Here is a 15,962-nt window from a genome sequence, read left to right as displayed (position 1 = left end):
GTATTTTTCGTGTGTAAACGACGTTTTAATCAAAACTCACTATCTTTAGTAGTGAGCACCACCCTCTCGTGGCCAAATTCAACCTCTAAATATGATTTTCGGACAGTTTTTTTTATTTTTAACGAAGGTTTAATGTTTTAATTTAATTTTCAGATTTATTTGAGGGGTTTAAATCTTAAAAAGTGTGCTGAAATTTTTATATAAACACCATGAATGAGTTTTTACTTTGTGGTTTTAATTACCCACTTAAAGAAAGAGTTTTAAAGGTTTTAAACCAAAATTTCAGCTTATTAGAGAGGGTTTAAAGTATTTAAAAGTTGCTGGAAATTTGTGTAATCAAGGGAGTAATTGAGTTTATATATTTGGTATTATAGGAGACTTTAAGTTGAGTAATTTCTAGCATTGTGGCTAGTTGGAAAGATGATTTAAGGTACGTCCGCGTACTTGGTAATGTTTAAGTGTATAGAAGCATGCTAGGCTTTGTTTAATTAATTCCAAGTAGTATCGGGATATGTGTTGGATGGAATTTGTTGTTAGGATTGATGTTGGTGAATGATTTGAGATGTATGAATTATTTATGGTGAACTGGTAATTGGAATTAATTATATTGGCATATTGGATATGAACCACACTTTTATTATTGGCATGTTAGAAAGCATGTTTAATTAAACTAAATGTTTAATTTGGTTTGGAATATGAAAAGGGAATTTTATTATGGTTCATATAATTTTTATTGATGCTATAAGCATGAAGAAGGAGCTATTTAAGTGTCTTTGTACACGAGGATTAAATTATGTTTTGGTGCCTATGTGCACTTAAGGTATTTCTAACACCGAGGGATAGGATTTGTGGCGCATTATGCGTTTAAGGTATTATTTAACACCGTGGTAGTTAAAAAAAGGATTCAACACTAAATTTATGTGGTCACTAAATATTCAAGAATTAAATTGGTTTGTTTGATTGCTTGAATGAATTGTAATGTTTGGTTGTGTTATGTTTGAGAGTCGTCACCAAGTTTAATAATTTGTAAATAACATAAAGTGAAAGAGATTACGCACCAAAACTCTTGGAACGTATATACCTTGAGTATGAACATATGGGGGGAGTTATGCGACTTTATATTTGACCATAACTTCTACTGGAGTACAGGACGCTGTATTTCCTTTTTTATTATGCGCAGGAATTTCGTCACTTATGAGTAGTTTATTTTATACTTTCACGGTTAGCTCCCGTGTTAGTACCCCTTTATTGGAGCAAGTTAGGGGGAAACCCATTCGATGCGTAATCAAGCTAAATAATTGGACTAGCTATTGGTCTAGTTAAGTGTTGAATGTTTGTATACTTGTAAACAGGTGCAACAAGGTAAGTTGTGTGTTGATAGGATGAAAGCATGTTAGTGTGTTTTATTACGCTTATGTACTCAGCATTGCTGATTGTGTGTTTGTATATTTGTTTGGCCTTGTCTTTACCTTGGCCCTACGACGATCCATTTCTAATGGCGAGTAGTGGGGACAAGTAGAGAGAAGCTTTCGGGTGATGAAGCATATCAAGCATGATGGGGTTGGCGAAGAGGGTTACATGTTTCTTTGTTTATTATTTATTGTATAGAATTATTTATGTAATTGTTGACACTAATATTACTTAATGTTTATATTTACTTTGGTTTTAAGGGTTGATTTTGTTGAACTTTATTTCATTTGAGTTTTTAAAATTCCGCTGTGTGTCTTTGATATTTGCCTTACCCGTTTTCACAGTGGCGGTAATCTCTTAGATTTTCCTAATTCGTATTTTAAAATGGGTAAAACAGGTACTTTAAAGAAAATGAATTTTTAGGGTGTTACACAAATATAAAGTTGCATAACTTCCCCCATATGTTCATACTCGAGGTATATACGTTCCAAAAGTTTTGGTGCACAATCTCTTTCACTTTACGTGATTTACATATTAAGACTTGATGATGACTCTCAAACCATAATACAATAAATCATAATAAATCATTCAAGCAATCAAACACACCAAATTAATTCTTGAATAATTAGTGACCACATAAATTAAATGTTGAATTCCTTTAAAATACCTCGGTGTTAAATAACACCTTAAGCGCATAAAACACCACAAATCCTATCCCTCAGTGTTTAGAACACCTTAAGTGCACTTAGGCACCAAAATATAATTTAATCATCGTGTGCATAGACACTTAAATAGCTCCTTTCTCATTTTTATACATCAATAAAAATAATATGAACTACAATAAATTTTTTTTTCAATATTCCAACCTCAATTAAACATTTAGTTTAATTAAACATGCTCTCAATCATAAACATTTAGTTTAATTAAACATGCTCTCAATCATGCTAATAATAAAAGTGTGATTTATATTCAACCTGCCAACATAATTAATTCCAATCCTTCATTTAGCAATTGTATAAAATAGCAATACTTGACAAGATGCTCTTCTCGTTTTTCCTTTATTTGACCATAATTTAAATCACCAATTTTCTCTCTCCTCTTCTTCCAAGAACTTCAACACCACCTTTCTTCTTCTAGGGTTTCCTTTCCGATTTCCGATCATCAACTTCATATGTTTCTTCCCAGAATTTGGGGGTTTCAGCTGATTGAATTCAATTAGAGCTGCAATTAATCAATTATTTAAATTAATCAATAATTTATATCTGATTTATAGCTATGGATTCGAATAATTGGCGACCTGCTCAAAATGAAGCTCCACCTCCAATGGATGGTGGCGATTGGCGGAGTCAACTTCTGCCGGAGTCCCGCCAACGAATTGTCAATAAGATGTGAGTTATTTTGCTATCAAACTTTATATTATACTTCGTATATATGATATAAATTATTTTTGATGAATTCTTTCTGTGTGTTTGAGAATTGGGGTTTATATACAGAATTGTTGATGTAACTGTGTTAGGTTATTAAATGAGATTGATGTTATGGCTAGTGAATTCTGTGTTTTTATTGTTTCTTTGCTGAGTGATGGAGGCTTTCAATGCTATTGGTAGTCATGTTATTAATTTGGCAAATTCAATTTTTTTATTTAATAAAAAAAAAAAATAATATGAAACGTTTATATATCAGTAAATGATTGAAAAATTGTTGTATTTATTTTGATCTCTTGCTCTGCCCATGTTATTTTTATTATGTCACAAGTATGCTCCCCTATAAATGGGTTAGGGGTGTGATTGAGTTGTTAGGAAAAAAGAAAGCTTAGTTTTTGTTTTTGGGAATTGAGAGTGGAAAGTGTTTTGAGGCGAGTTGAAATATATTGAAGGGTGTTTTTCCAGATATTCATGAATAATTATGGTATATGTTATGACACTAGACACGCCAGGGAGGTGTCAAGTTGGGTGTATAGGAAGTGAAGTTTCGATTGTGGAGAAAAGAAAAGAAATCCCCTAATTCTGTAATTGAGGTACTTCGAGACAGCTATGAAGCTTGAAAGCATAGGGCTTTTATTCACTGGCATGATGCACGTTCACCATTATATTTTCCGGCATGAATGGATGTTCACCGCCGGCTCAACGGCTAGAGTTGCATGTAGCTAGGGAGGGGGGGGGGTAGAGGGAGGAAGTGGTTTTTATTTTTTAGTGAGATTACTTTTTGGCTCATAAATTATAAAGCCATTTACTCACGTGACTTCCCAAGTTGCCTTGCCACTGACTCACCTTTCTATCTTTTATGATTTTCTAGATGTAGCTCGAATCAAGGCTTTGTTCACCTCCTGAATAAAAAAGCAACAAAATATGTAGTATCTGCAATATATTTGTGGTGAAATTTAGACTAGTAATATATTTTTGTATATGAAACATGTGGTGTAGTAATCATAATTTGTTGCATGTTCTTTTTGATTTGATTGAAGATGATCAAGTGAAGTTCATGACTTCCAAATTGATTAATGTATGAGCATACTTATCCATAAAAATGAATATATATATATAAGAGCATCTTTGATTTCTCAATAGCCTGCTCTTAATAGTTAATAAAGTCATCTACAGCCCTTAAACATTTTCAAGGCAATTAGATTGCATTTAGCTCACTATATTAGGTACCTGTTCTTCTCATTAGAAATCCGATTCATTAAAGTGATTGCTCTGTAACTTTGAATATTTTGACATTCCATAATGGCTTTAGGGTTAAATGTATAGTTGGTTTTGGATAGGCAAAATGTATGTATACGAGTACAAACGGAGGTTGGATGGGAACTTGAAGCTACCAGTGATGATGGATTAAACTTTACCAGCTTTGTGTTAAAGTTAGTGTTTATCGGGTGAAATTTGGTTAGTACTGTTACATTGGACGAGATGGGTACACTGTTGCTCGATTGATTCAACCAAGAAATTTTCTCTGTAGCAAAATTGGGGCCCGCATTTTGGAAAATGGTTTAAATAGCAGCTGCCAGGTCTAGATATTTTATGGGTGATTTCTTTTGATAGTGGGTAATGTAAAAAAACTGGAATTTTTAGGTCAAAATCATGGAATTTTTCACATAATAGCCAAGTCAGACGCTTGGACACGTACCCGCGTCGGACTTCCGAGTCCATGTAGCATAAAATACAGTTATATCACTAAAATATTAGCAGTTGTTTATGAAATAACTAAGGCTAGTGCCAATAGTTGACCAGTATAAAAAGAAAGAAATTGAAGCTGACGGATCATGGTAATACAAGAACGTATGCAGAACTACTATTGGTTAGTACCAATACTCCAGATTCTTGTGATTTTTGCACAGGGTCACTACCTTTATTGTCCTAGCTGAACCATGATTATTGGTTTTTATACCTTGTAACATATTATTGCGGACGAATGAATCAACAGCTAAAAGCCCATTGTAGGAACAATATCCCCATTTATTTTTATAGGTGGATATAATTTTGAATCACTTTGCTGTAGCCACCAGGTTCACCAATGTAGGCCATCAAATCACTCTTGCTTCCTAAAAATTTTAGAGCCCTTTTGAGGAATGCTGTAATTAATTTAGGTGAATGTAATTCTTTTCGTTAAGTAATTCCGTAGAAATGAAATGTGGTTAAACATGGTTTACAATAGTAGATACTTGTACATGGTGAATGCTAGATTCTTGACGTTGTAGTAGCAAACTAGCAACTACCTCTGATTCTGAGTTATTCTACTGCTAAAGTTGCTTCTGTAAATTACTTCATTGTCAGCGTGATCTTTATTGAAGTTTTAGCTTTATTTACTAATATTTGATTGCCCATGAGGGGAAACAGTCAAATGTGGTATATGTTATAACCATATGGTATAGTAGCGTACTTTGATTCGAGAGTTGGAAGGGGCTACTTCTTGTAGGTTTATGTATTATAATCAACTAAGAATTGGTTGTGATACTATTAAATTGATATCCTTTGCAATTGTAGAATGGAAACTTTGAAGAGACATCTCCCCTTTTCTGGCCAAGAAGGGCTGCAAGAACTTAAGCAGATTGCCATAAGATTTGAAGAAAAGATATATAGTGCTGCTACGAGCCAGGTATCTTATGCATCTCAAGTGGTTGCTTATATCTTAATCTTGATAGTTAATTTTTTGCGTTTGGTAATCACATTTTAGACATTGTTGACAATCCTTGGGTATCACTTCTTATTTCTTCTTGTACTGCAATTTCAGTCTGATTATCTGAGGAAGATATCATTGAAGATGCTCACAATGGAGTCAAAATCTCAGAATTCACTCCCCAATGCTTTGCCTTCCAACTCTTCTGGTATGAGCAGAAATCCTCAGGATTCAGGTATTCATATTTTGAAGAATTATTCTTTTTTGTATAGATTGTGTTAAGTCAAAACATTGTTAATTGATGCCTATATTAGCAAGCTTATCATTGATCCCCCCTGCACCCCCCCTCTCTTCTTTTTTTTTTTTTCTTCTCCTGGTTTTTGCTTAGTTTCTCCAAGGTAGGTTTTTAATGTATTTTTTTTTTGAATTTTTTGCTTAGTAGGATAATAAAGATCAGAACTTGTTGCTTTTCGATTGATGGAAAAGGATATACTGACAGTCAATAATTTCAATAGTTGCATCTGTGGATATGAAGTAAATCTTGTATTCTCTTAACTTGTTTTTGGCTTGTCTTCTGCTTTTCAAATTAGACCAAAGGCCTTTCATGTCTCGTTGAATAATGATAACTGAACAACTTAGTATATTGCCCTCCCACACTAAGCATATTCCGGTATTCCCCCACCCCTCTGAAAAAAAAATAAAAAAAAATCTGAAGGCTCAAGCATCTGTTGAAATAATTATAAAAGCCATGATTACTTTGTTTAGGAGAGCAAGGTTATGCGTCTATGGCCAAAACTTACATGCATATTATAGAATAGACTCATAGTCTTGTTCTCCTAAACTTTTCTACCCTGTTTCCCATGTATATAAGTCCTCTTTCTCTTGTTTGTTTCAGTGAAACCTGGTCATTAGCCACTTCACGAATTTGAGAATTATTCTATGCAGTTACTCAGTAGTCAGTATATCCTACTTTGGCTGACATAGGGGCTCCATACTTTCTGTAATTCAATTATATTCAATGAGCTAATTCTTTCATAATCTTGTATTGTCTGCTTGTTTTTGTGGTCTGCAGAGTGGTTTGGTAATACCTTGGTTTATCATATCATATATGCAACTGTAATAAGACTACCAGCTGATAATGTTCAATGTATTCTTGATGCTACCAAAGTTCTTTTTGTGAGGTCATGTCAGTGTTTAGACTGTTTTAGGTGATTCTAGTGGATATTTGTAGTTTGTACGCTGCTAAAATGATATCTTAACATTTTTTTAGTGTTTGTTTGTACTAAATTCTACTATTTACAAAAAGAATTGAAAAAATCTAGAGTGAATAAATGAATAATGGCTGCATATACCATGATTCTTACTGCTATTAGTTTAGGAATCTGTTATCCTCTACTGTGGCTGTTGCTGTCTTCTCTTGGATTTGTCATTCAAACTCACTAAAGCTTCTGAAATTAGTGACAAATGTGTTTATAACTTACCCCACTCACTTGTCCACTTCGGTTTTTTTTTTTTCCTCAGTACCTTCTCAAAATATGCAGTCCCAAGTGCAGAATCAGAGTCAATCTGTTCCCCATCAGATGGCGTCTAATCAGTCTCAAGCCCGGCAGCAGATTTTAGCTCAGAACATGCAAAACAACATAGGATCTACAGGCATGCAAACTACTGCCAGCTTGCCAAATTCTTTGCCATCTGTCAATGGATTGGCACAGAACATGCCAAATGTTCCTCAGAATACCAACATGCAGAGTATTTCTGGCATCCCACAAAACTCAATGGGAAATACGATGAATCAGGCAGTTTCATCCACTATGTTCACAAATTCCCAAAGGCAGTTGCAAGGTAGACAACATACCCAACAGGTTGCTTCCCAGCAGCAGCAGCAGCAGCAGCAGTCCCAAAATAATTCGCAATACATGTACCAGCAACAATTGCAGCAACAGATGATGAAGCAGAAGTTACAGCCGGGAAATATCCAACAACCAATTATGCAGACACCATTACAGCAACAACCACCACCATCACAGCAACAACAAACACCATCACAGTCTCAGCAAAACTTGCTACAGGCTAATCAGCAACCGATCATGCAAACCTCATCTGTTATGCAGCCTTCTATGATATCTGGGTTACAGCAAAACCAACAATCTTCTATTCAACAGCCATCTCAGTCTGTGCTTCAGCAGCATCAACAGTCAGTGGCCAGGCAGCAACAACAGTCGCAGCAACAACAGTCGCAGCAACAGCCACAACAGACTCCTATAATTCAGCAACAGCAAACGCAGTTATCCCAGCAATCAATGATGACATCCCAGGGCCAACAGCAGCAGCAGTTAATGGGACAGCAACCAAACGCTGCCAATATGCAACAAAATCAACTGATTGGCCAACAGAGTAATATCTCTGATATGCAGCAGCAACAGCAACAGAGACTGTTGGGACAGCAGAATAATCTCCAAAATCTTTCATCACATCAGAACATGCAGCAGCAACATATGATGAGTCAACAAAGCAATCTCTCAAACATGCATCAGCAACAATTAGGGCATCAAAGTCATGCTGGGGGACTTTCACAGCAGCAACTGATGGGAACACAGTCGGGGAATGCTAACATGCAGTCAAATCAACACTCAGCTCACATGATGCAACAACCCAAGGCTGCGACTCCGCAACAGAATCAAAATACTCCTTTATTGCCAAGTGGTGGGCAGCCAGCACAGCCACAATCACAGTCACAGCAGCAATTGATGTCACAGCTCCAATCTCAGTCAGGTCTACAACAGCAACTGGGATTGCAGCAGCAGGCAAATTCCGTTCAACATAATATGCAGCCTCGGATGCAAAATCCAAATTCTTTGCTTCAGCAGCAAAATATGATTGATCAGCAAAAGCAGTTCCAACCACAAAGAGCTCCTCCCGAGGCACCATCAAGTATTTTTTCTTCTTACCTTAATTTTCTTCTGTGATGGTTTGGGTAGATTTTGATCATAATTTTTTCCCCTATATGCTATCTTCTTGCTTTTATGCATGAACTACTATGCATTGAGAAATTTATGCCTTCTATTTTCTCTTCTACAGCTTGTGCAATATTCTTCTGCATTTAATTTGTGTTCTACATTGAGTACTTTGAAGGATAGTATCTAGTACAATACTTTTTTCTCACCAAATAATCTTAGTGTTTCCTCTTGTTTAACATGGTGCCTACTCTGCCTAGAGCTTGCAGGGTCTATTACACATTTAGACAGTTTAATTTCATGTTGTATTGGTTGCTGTCTCTGAATGTTCTCACTGATATTAGGTAGGTTAGTAAGTATTTTAATGGTCCTTACTGATTTTTCCATGCTTTGGATGTTTGCTTTAGGAGAAAACATTAATGCTTCATATCTTTTATAGTTCTTGTCATCTGATGCTATATTTCTGTTTTTGGGGTTGAATTATTTTCACTTATCTATCATCCTATCCAACTTATTTAGATTCTGTAGTCCTTGTGTATTAGCTAACACTAATGCCTTTTGAATAGGTTCTTTGGATTCCACTGCTCAGACTGATAGTACAGGTGTTGGTGACTGGCAAGAAGAGGTCTATCAAAAGGTGACTATTTGCCTACCCCTGCTGATCTCCTGCTATAATTTGGTTTTCAAATCTATATATTGCGTGCTTTACTCCTTATATTCTGAAATAAGTTCATCTTCCTGTTTACACTGATTTTAAGAATGTCATGTGACTTGATGTGAGTGAAAACTTTTCCCTTCACATAGCCTTTGCAAAAGTCATGTATTACTCCAGTGTCCAATTAGTGAAAGGTGTGTACGTTTGTGTGTTATGATTGGAGGTACAGAGAGGGGGGGGGGGCGGCGGGGAGGAGGGCAATGGTTGATGTTAGACCCAAAACATCAGGGACACTTATAAAAATTCTACATAAGCAAGGAAAATTCATTAAGCACATTGAACAAAAACAAATCTCAGAACTAAAATCAAGTTGCATGCCATGTTAGAAAAATCAGGAACCAATTAAAGTTGAAGGAAATAAAAAAACATTGGAAATTACAAACTCTTGTACACTATATTATGCTAGAAAACCATAATAGAGCTGGGAAAAAAGGTACATCACCTAAGTTTGCGTCAACAGAATCAGAGAAGAGTGATGCGTTGCTTTTCTGCCTCTCTCTTTCTATCTTGTGCAGCAAATTGGGTTTTGAACCTTGAGATCAGAACTGGTAGGAATTAGGTAGAAATGAAGTTTGGGCGTGGGGGGGGGGGGGGGGGGCGGGGGGCGGGGTTAGTGCTTGATGCCCTACAGTATCAGATTCCAATGCCGAATATTCCCTCCAAACAATATAAAGGAATGAAAACCATCAAAATACCCAACCGCAAGCACCCTAAAAAATAGAAGACATCCCAAAAAATAATTATGGAACTTTATATTGGGATGGAGGCGATACTTAAAACTTGGAAGTCTATAAAATGTTGGGGGGGGGGGGGTTAGTGCTTGATGCCCTACAGTATCAGATTCCAATGCCAAATATTCCCTCCAAACAATATAAAGGAATGAAAGCCATCAAAATACCCAACCGCAAGCACCCTAAAAAATAGAAGGCATCCCAAAAAATAATTATGGAACTTCATATTGGGATGGAGGCGATACTTAAAACTTGGAAGTCTATAAAATGTGGGGTTGGAGTTACCTTGTTAATTCACTATAAGAGATTTTCACTCAGTGGTTTTGTAATATTTTTCTGGTTGACAATACCTTCTTTAAAAAAAAAAAAAAAAGGGTTGTCTCAATGAGTTCTATATGCTTTATGTTTTTTGAAGATGCAAAAAGCCGAAAACATAATTTGCGATAATATGGTGAAAGTGTTTCTTCTTGGTATATGCTTTTACTTTTTTCTTGCTTTGTTTGTTCTGTGGCTGATCCTTTTGACTAGTTACTAAAATAAGGTGCTGATTATCATCTTCTTGGGTGATGATTGACAGATTAAAGCTATGAAGGACATGTACCTTGCAGATCTTAATGAGATGCACCAAAAAATTTCTATGAAACTACAACAGGTATCTGACCTTCTAATTATGAAATCTAATTGAGCTTTATTTTTTTTTATTATATATTTTTATCTTTGCTAATCTTATTGCCTTGTGTGTCCTATTACCATGTAAAACCTGATCAAAATATGATATGTGCACAAGATTTAACTAGTCCATTTCCATCTTGTTAAGGATCAATATACTCTTGGCTTTTTTCTGCTTAACGTATTATTATTTTTTTCAAAATTAAGTTGTAGTAGGCACTTTAAGGAATATTCACCTTTTTTTGCAGAAGAATTGTCTATCGCTGTTGTTACTTTTTGCTAATTTGATTCCAATCATTTCACTTGTAACAGCATGAATCTCTCCCTCAACAACCAAAGACGGACCAGGCGGATAAGCTCAGAATATTTAAAAATATGTTGGAGAAGTTAATGCAGGTTTTACAAACAGCAAAAAACAGTATTCTACCAACTCATAGAGAGAAATTGCCATCATTTGAGAAGCAGATTGTTGGGTTACTTAGTACAAACAGGCCTAGGAGGCCAATTCAACCAGGGCAAATCCTCCCTCCTCAAATGCAGAATTTGCAACAAGCACAGCAGCCTCATTCTCAAATTTCTCAAGCACAATCACATGTGGTCGGTGTCAATCCACAGTTGCAGTCTATGAATCTACAAGGTTCTGCTGCCACAATACAACAGAACAATGTGCCAAGCTTGCAGCATGGTTCTGTCCCATCTTTATCTGGTGTCACATCCTCGCAGCAGAGCATGGCGAGTTCATTACAGGCCAATCCCAATATAAATTCTGGACAGGGAAGTGCACCTAGTTCTATGCAGCAAGTTGCAATAGCGTCTTTACAGCAGAATCCGGTTAGTGCTCCTCCGCAGGCAAATGTTAATTCGTTGCAATCACAGAATGGAGTCAGTATGTTACAGCCGAACATTAACTCTCATCAATCAAATTCAAATATGCTCCAAAACCAGCAACTGAAGCAGCATCAGGAGCAGCAGATTCTGCAAAGCCAGCAATTGAAACAGCATCTCCAGAATAGGCATTTTCAACAGCAGCTGATACAAAAGCAGCAGCTGTACCAACAGCAACAGCAGTTACAACAAGCAAAACAACAACAACAACAAGCTTCACAAATTTCAGCTCATCAGATGCCTCAACTGCATCAAAATGATGTAAATGACAAGATGAGACAGGGGTTAAGATCAGGTGCTTTCCCACAGCATCTCTCATCAGCTCAGCGGTTTGCACATCAGCAGTTAAAGCCTGGGGCTACTTTCTCTGTTACTTCACCTCAATTGTTTCAGGCCGTGTCGCCACAAATCAACCAGAATTCCCCGCAAATTGATCAGCAAAATCTGCAATCTATCTCCAAAGGTGGAACCCCTTTGCAATCAGCTAACTCACCCTATGTTCCTTCTCCGTCAACCCCCTTGGCGCCATCTCCTATGCCTGGTGATGCTGAGAAACCTGCTGTTTCCTCACTCTCAAATGCTGCAAATATCGGAAATCAACAAAGTGGTGCACCTGCTGCTACTCAATCTCTTTCAATTGGAACTCCTGGGATATCGCCATCTCCTTTGTTCGAGTGTGCTGGGCCAGATGGTGCTCATGGTAATAACTCTGCAGTTGTTTCTGGGAAATCCAGTTTAACAGAGCAACCACTTGATCGCTTGTTGAAAGCTGTAAGTAGAATGGCTTATATGTTTCTCACAAATAAGGAGATACTTCTGTTTTTATTACTTGCAATAGACCTTGGCACACTATTTGAGAAAATGATTCGAAAAGGTAAATGGACAAATTAATTAATTTAAACCTTAACAACTTTAAATTTCTTTTTATTGGTGGTAAACTTATTTTAATTAATTTGTCCAATTACCTAGTCTAATGTCGTCATTAAGTGTGTGCCAAAGTGTTGTTTTGCAAGTAAAAAAAAAAAAGCAGAGGAAGTATGTCTTGGTTTATGGAGAAAAAAAGATTTTCACGGATAATTTATTTTTTGTTTATAATTTTTTTAACAGGTAAAGTCAATATCCCCTAAAGCATTAAATGCATCAGTCTGTGACATTGGTTCAGTTGTCAGCATGATTGATCTAATTGCTGGATCAGCTCCTGGTAATGGTTCTAGAGCTACAGTTGGTGAGGACTTAGTGGCCATGACAAAGTGTCGCTTGCAAGCTAGAAATTTTCAAACCCAAGATGGAAGTACGGGAACAAAAAGAATGCGCCGGTATACTAGTGCAATGCCCTTAAATGTTGCAGCAACTATTGGCAGCATGAATGATAACTTCAAGCAATTCACTGGATCTGAGACATCTGATCTAGAATCAACTGCAACATCTAATGTGAAGAAGGCTAAACTTGAGGTAATGTGTGTGTTGTATTGCCGATTATAGTGTGGTTTTTGTTTGTTCTATGCCAAAATGGTTATTGGATGGGAATATTTTTTCACACTTTCTTTATCACTAGGTTAAATCCTGCGCCATGCACGGTGATCTATAATTATATAAAGTTATAGATTATTGATTGATAAGTATTATAATCATAAATTAGTTGATGAATAATAAAAGTATGTGATAGGTTGATTTGGTATTTGCATTTTTTAATTGTAGCTTCTAATACACAATTAAAACAAAAGTAGGCAAAAAATCTAAGCAATCTTTTTTCTTGTTGTAGTTGCCCAATTTTGAGAATATAATCTTTGGTTTATAGTTGCCCATTTTTTTTTCAAAAGATTTGTGGATTTTTTTATTTTTTATTTTTTATTTTTTTTTTAAATTTTAAATATAATAATTACTACATTAATATGGTATCTTTTAGTGTATATATATATATAAAAAAAAATAAAAAAATAATAAAATAAATTAATATATATATATATATATATATATTATTTTATTGATTGATTATTGATACAGAGTAGTATAGTTTAATAATACTTCCCTAATATATGTTCATTTTTTTAACAAAAAAAATACCTAATATAAAATACTACGTATAAAAATATATTAGTTGAGTGTATATGGAAAAGTATTATTGTTAAGAATCGTAATTGGAAAAAAGATATTTTAATTTGAATTATTATAATAAAATAAAATCCTTGAAGAATCTACGAAAAAAGGAAAGTAAAATGGGCGGGAAAATTTGTAACCAGGAAATGACACGTGTCATTCCTGGTTTGCTTTTAGTATATAGTTATTGATTCTTCCGCTATCCTTATTTACTTGTCATTTGCTGTGAAAGCCAATTTTTTAAGTAAACATCATTTATTATCTTGCTTTCCCGTATTCTTTTGCGTTTCAACAAAGCACAGTGTCCCACCAGAAATAAATTAAATGTTTAATTATATCAGTATAAATAAATGACCAGTATTTTGGGACATTCTATAAAAGGAAATATGACGTTCTTCCGAGGATGAGGGAAGTATTAAACATTGGGACATATTTTGTTGGAAAGATGATGTAGGCTTTCAGAGTTTCAGGATCCGGAGTGGGGTAGATTCCTAGTTGAACAAATATGTTTATATTGAGACTACAATGTTTCAAGAATGTACACTATGTGGGTAAATGATATATTGAATTACCAAGTCCTCCCAACTGTGCATTCTTTTTGTCTTAATGAACTGATCATGTGTGATGCACTTATGCGGTTATGCCCACTATTCATCTGTCTCTTTGGATATAAATGATTGGTAAATTATTCTTATGTCAGTTGTGACTTGTGATATGAGTTATTAGGATTACTTTAACAGTTTAACCTGCAAAGTGCAAATTGAGACTACTGGAAGATTTTTTATATGGATATTTGTTTAGGCCTCTCCATTTAAGAGCTCGAGTGCTATTTCAATTTGTTATAGTTAAGATTTATGATTTGTTTTGCAGGTTAATCATGCCCTTTTGGAAGAAATCAGAGATATTAATGACCGTCTTATAGATACTATTGTTGATGTCAGTGATGAAGATATGGATCCTTCGGTAGCAGCTTCAGCTTCAGCTTCTGAAGGCAGTGAAGGAACCATTGTCAGGTGCTCTTTTAGTGCTATATCTCTGAGTCCAGACTTGAAGTCGCACTACACTTCAGCCCAGATGGTAAGTTCTTGTAACTCATTTTTAACAATAATATACCATTATGGCATTTTATCATTATCTTTTCGTGACTTTATATGCTCTTTTTTATATTTTTTATTTATTTTTTATGCAGTCACCAATTCAACTGTTGAGATTGCTGGTTCCTGTAAATTATCCAAATTGTTCCCCCATTTTGTTGGACAAGTTACCAGTTGATGTTAGGTGAGCTTTAACAGATCTGAAATTTCTTGTATTCTGGTGTCTTTTCACCACTTACCATATAGGCTGATGAGTATCTCTTCTTTTGGACTAATTAAGGTGGCAAATATACAATAGGTTCACCAAACGTATTCATCTTGGCCGGTTGTGTTGTATTTGATTTTTAACAATATATTCACCATTAACAATTGCATAAAGCACATAAAGACGGTAACTAATAACTCCTTTAAATGACAATAATAGTTCCTGTATGGTGCACAAGCTACTTAGTTGTGGTCTAATTATCTGAAGTACAATTCGTGAATAGATTATGCATTTTGGGTATGTTTACCTCTTTTCAATAGTCATTATGGTAAAAAAATCAGTCAAATTATAACGTTATCCAGTAATTTGAGATTAAAATGTTCCATTGTCGTTTTGTAGTAACGAGTATGAAGATCTTTCAGTGAAAGCGAAGTCAAGATTTAGCATCTCTCTTCGAAGTCTTTCTCAGCCGATGTCTCTCAAGGCGATAGCAAGGACATGGGATGATTGTGCTCGGGCTGTCATTTGTGAGTATGCACAACAGAATGGTGGAGGGACCTTCAGCTCAAAGTATGGAACTTGGGAAAATTGTCTAAGCGCTGCTTGATCTTCTATACCTTCAAAGTTCAAGCCTGGGTTAAAATTTTCCGGAGCCCTAGACTTGAAAATCATTTTGTTGCCGGAGACGTAGGCCAAAGCTTGAAGTTTGTGAATAGAATGTGCAAGCCAAACAAGTCCGTTGAGGGTAGTCTATAACTGTTCATATATTGTATTTATTTGTCTATTGTTACACTACCCAAAGTCCAAGATCCGACTGCTGGAAGATCTGAGTTTGAGTCTCATTACTCCAGGGTTGGAATTTTCTCCCATTCTCCTTTGATAGCGGCCTCCAAACTCAGTAAATTTGTATAAAAAGAAAAGTTTGCCTGGGGCTACTTGAATCGAATAATGGTAGTGAATAATTGTAGCATTCGCTTCATGGTATCCTGGTGCCTTTTAACTATATATGTTTGAGGGTTGAGGTAACCATTTATAATTACAATTTAGTCTGAATGTAATGAATAACTTGGCACTCGTGAAGGAATCAAG

General features: G+C 35.6%; 1 protein-coding gene across 2 annotated transcripts; it reads left to right on the top strand.

Moving 5' to 3' along the window:
• The first annotated feature begins 2,456 nt into the window (after positions 1–2,456).
• On the top strand, positions 2,457–15,852 carry LOC110727098 (mediator of RNA polymerase II transcription subunit 15a-like). 2 transcript variants are annotated; one of them, XM_021906640.1, is made up of 11 exons: positions 2,457–2,798; positions 5,391–5,502; positions 5,638–5,731; positions 7,045–8,454; positions 9,044–9,114; positions 10,501–10,575; positions 10,905–12,248; positions 12,585–12,929; positions 14,445–14,651; positions 14,764–14,852; positions 15,273–15,852. In XM_021906640.1, exons 1-11 carry the CDS (start codon positions 2,686–2,688, stop codon positions 15,478–15,480), a joined length of 4,068 nt encoding a protein of 1,355 aa, XP_021762332.1. In that variant the 5' UTR covers positions 2,457–2,685; the 3' UTR covers positions 15,481–15,852. The 2 variants fall into 2 exon arrangements, with proteins under 2 accessions (XP_021762332.1, XP_021762331.1); XM_021906639.1 differs by having other exon boundaries at positions 2,458–2,798; positions 5,638–5,758.
• The last annotated feature ends 110 nt before the right edge of the window (positions 15,853–15,962 follow it).

Source organism: Chenopodium quinoa, unplaced genomic scaffold (genome assembly GCF_001683475.1).
Source record: "Chenopodium quinoa cultivar QQ74 unplaced genomic scaffold, ASM168347v1, whole genome shotgun sequence".
NCBI classification, from domain to species: domain Eukaryota; kingdom Viridiplantae; phylum Streptophyta; class Magnoliopsida; order Caryophyllales; family Amaranthaceae; genus Chenopodium; species Chenopodium quinoa.
This window is presented reverse-complemented; position numbering and strand designations above follow the sequence as displayed.

Coding starts and splice junctions, on each gene's coding strand:
- LOC110727098 (XM_021906639.1), top strand. CDS start 2,686: ATGGATTCGAATAATTGGCGACCTGCTCAAAATGAAGCTCCACCTCCA. Junction 5,759..7,044: donor CAGAAATCCTCAGGATTCAG/GTATTCATATTT, acceptor TTTTTTCCTCAG/TACCTTCTCAAAATATGCAG. Junction 12,930..14,444: donor TGAAGAAGGCTAAACTTGAG/GTAATGTGTGTG, acceptor TTTGTTTTGCAG/GTTAATCATGCCCTTTTGGA.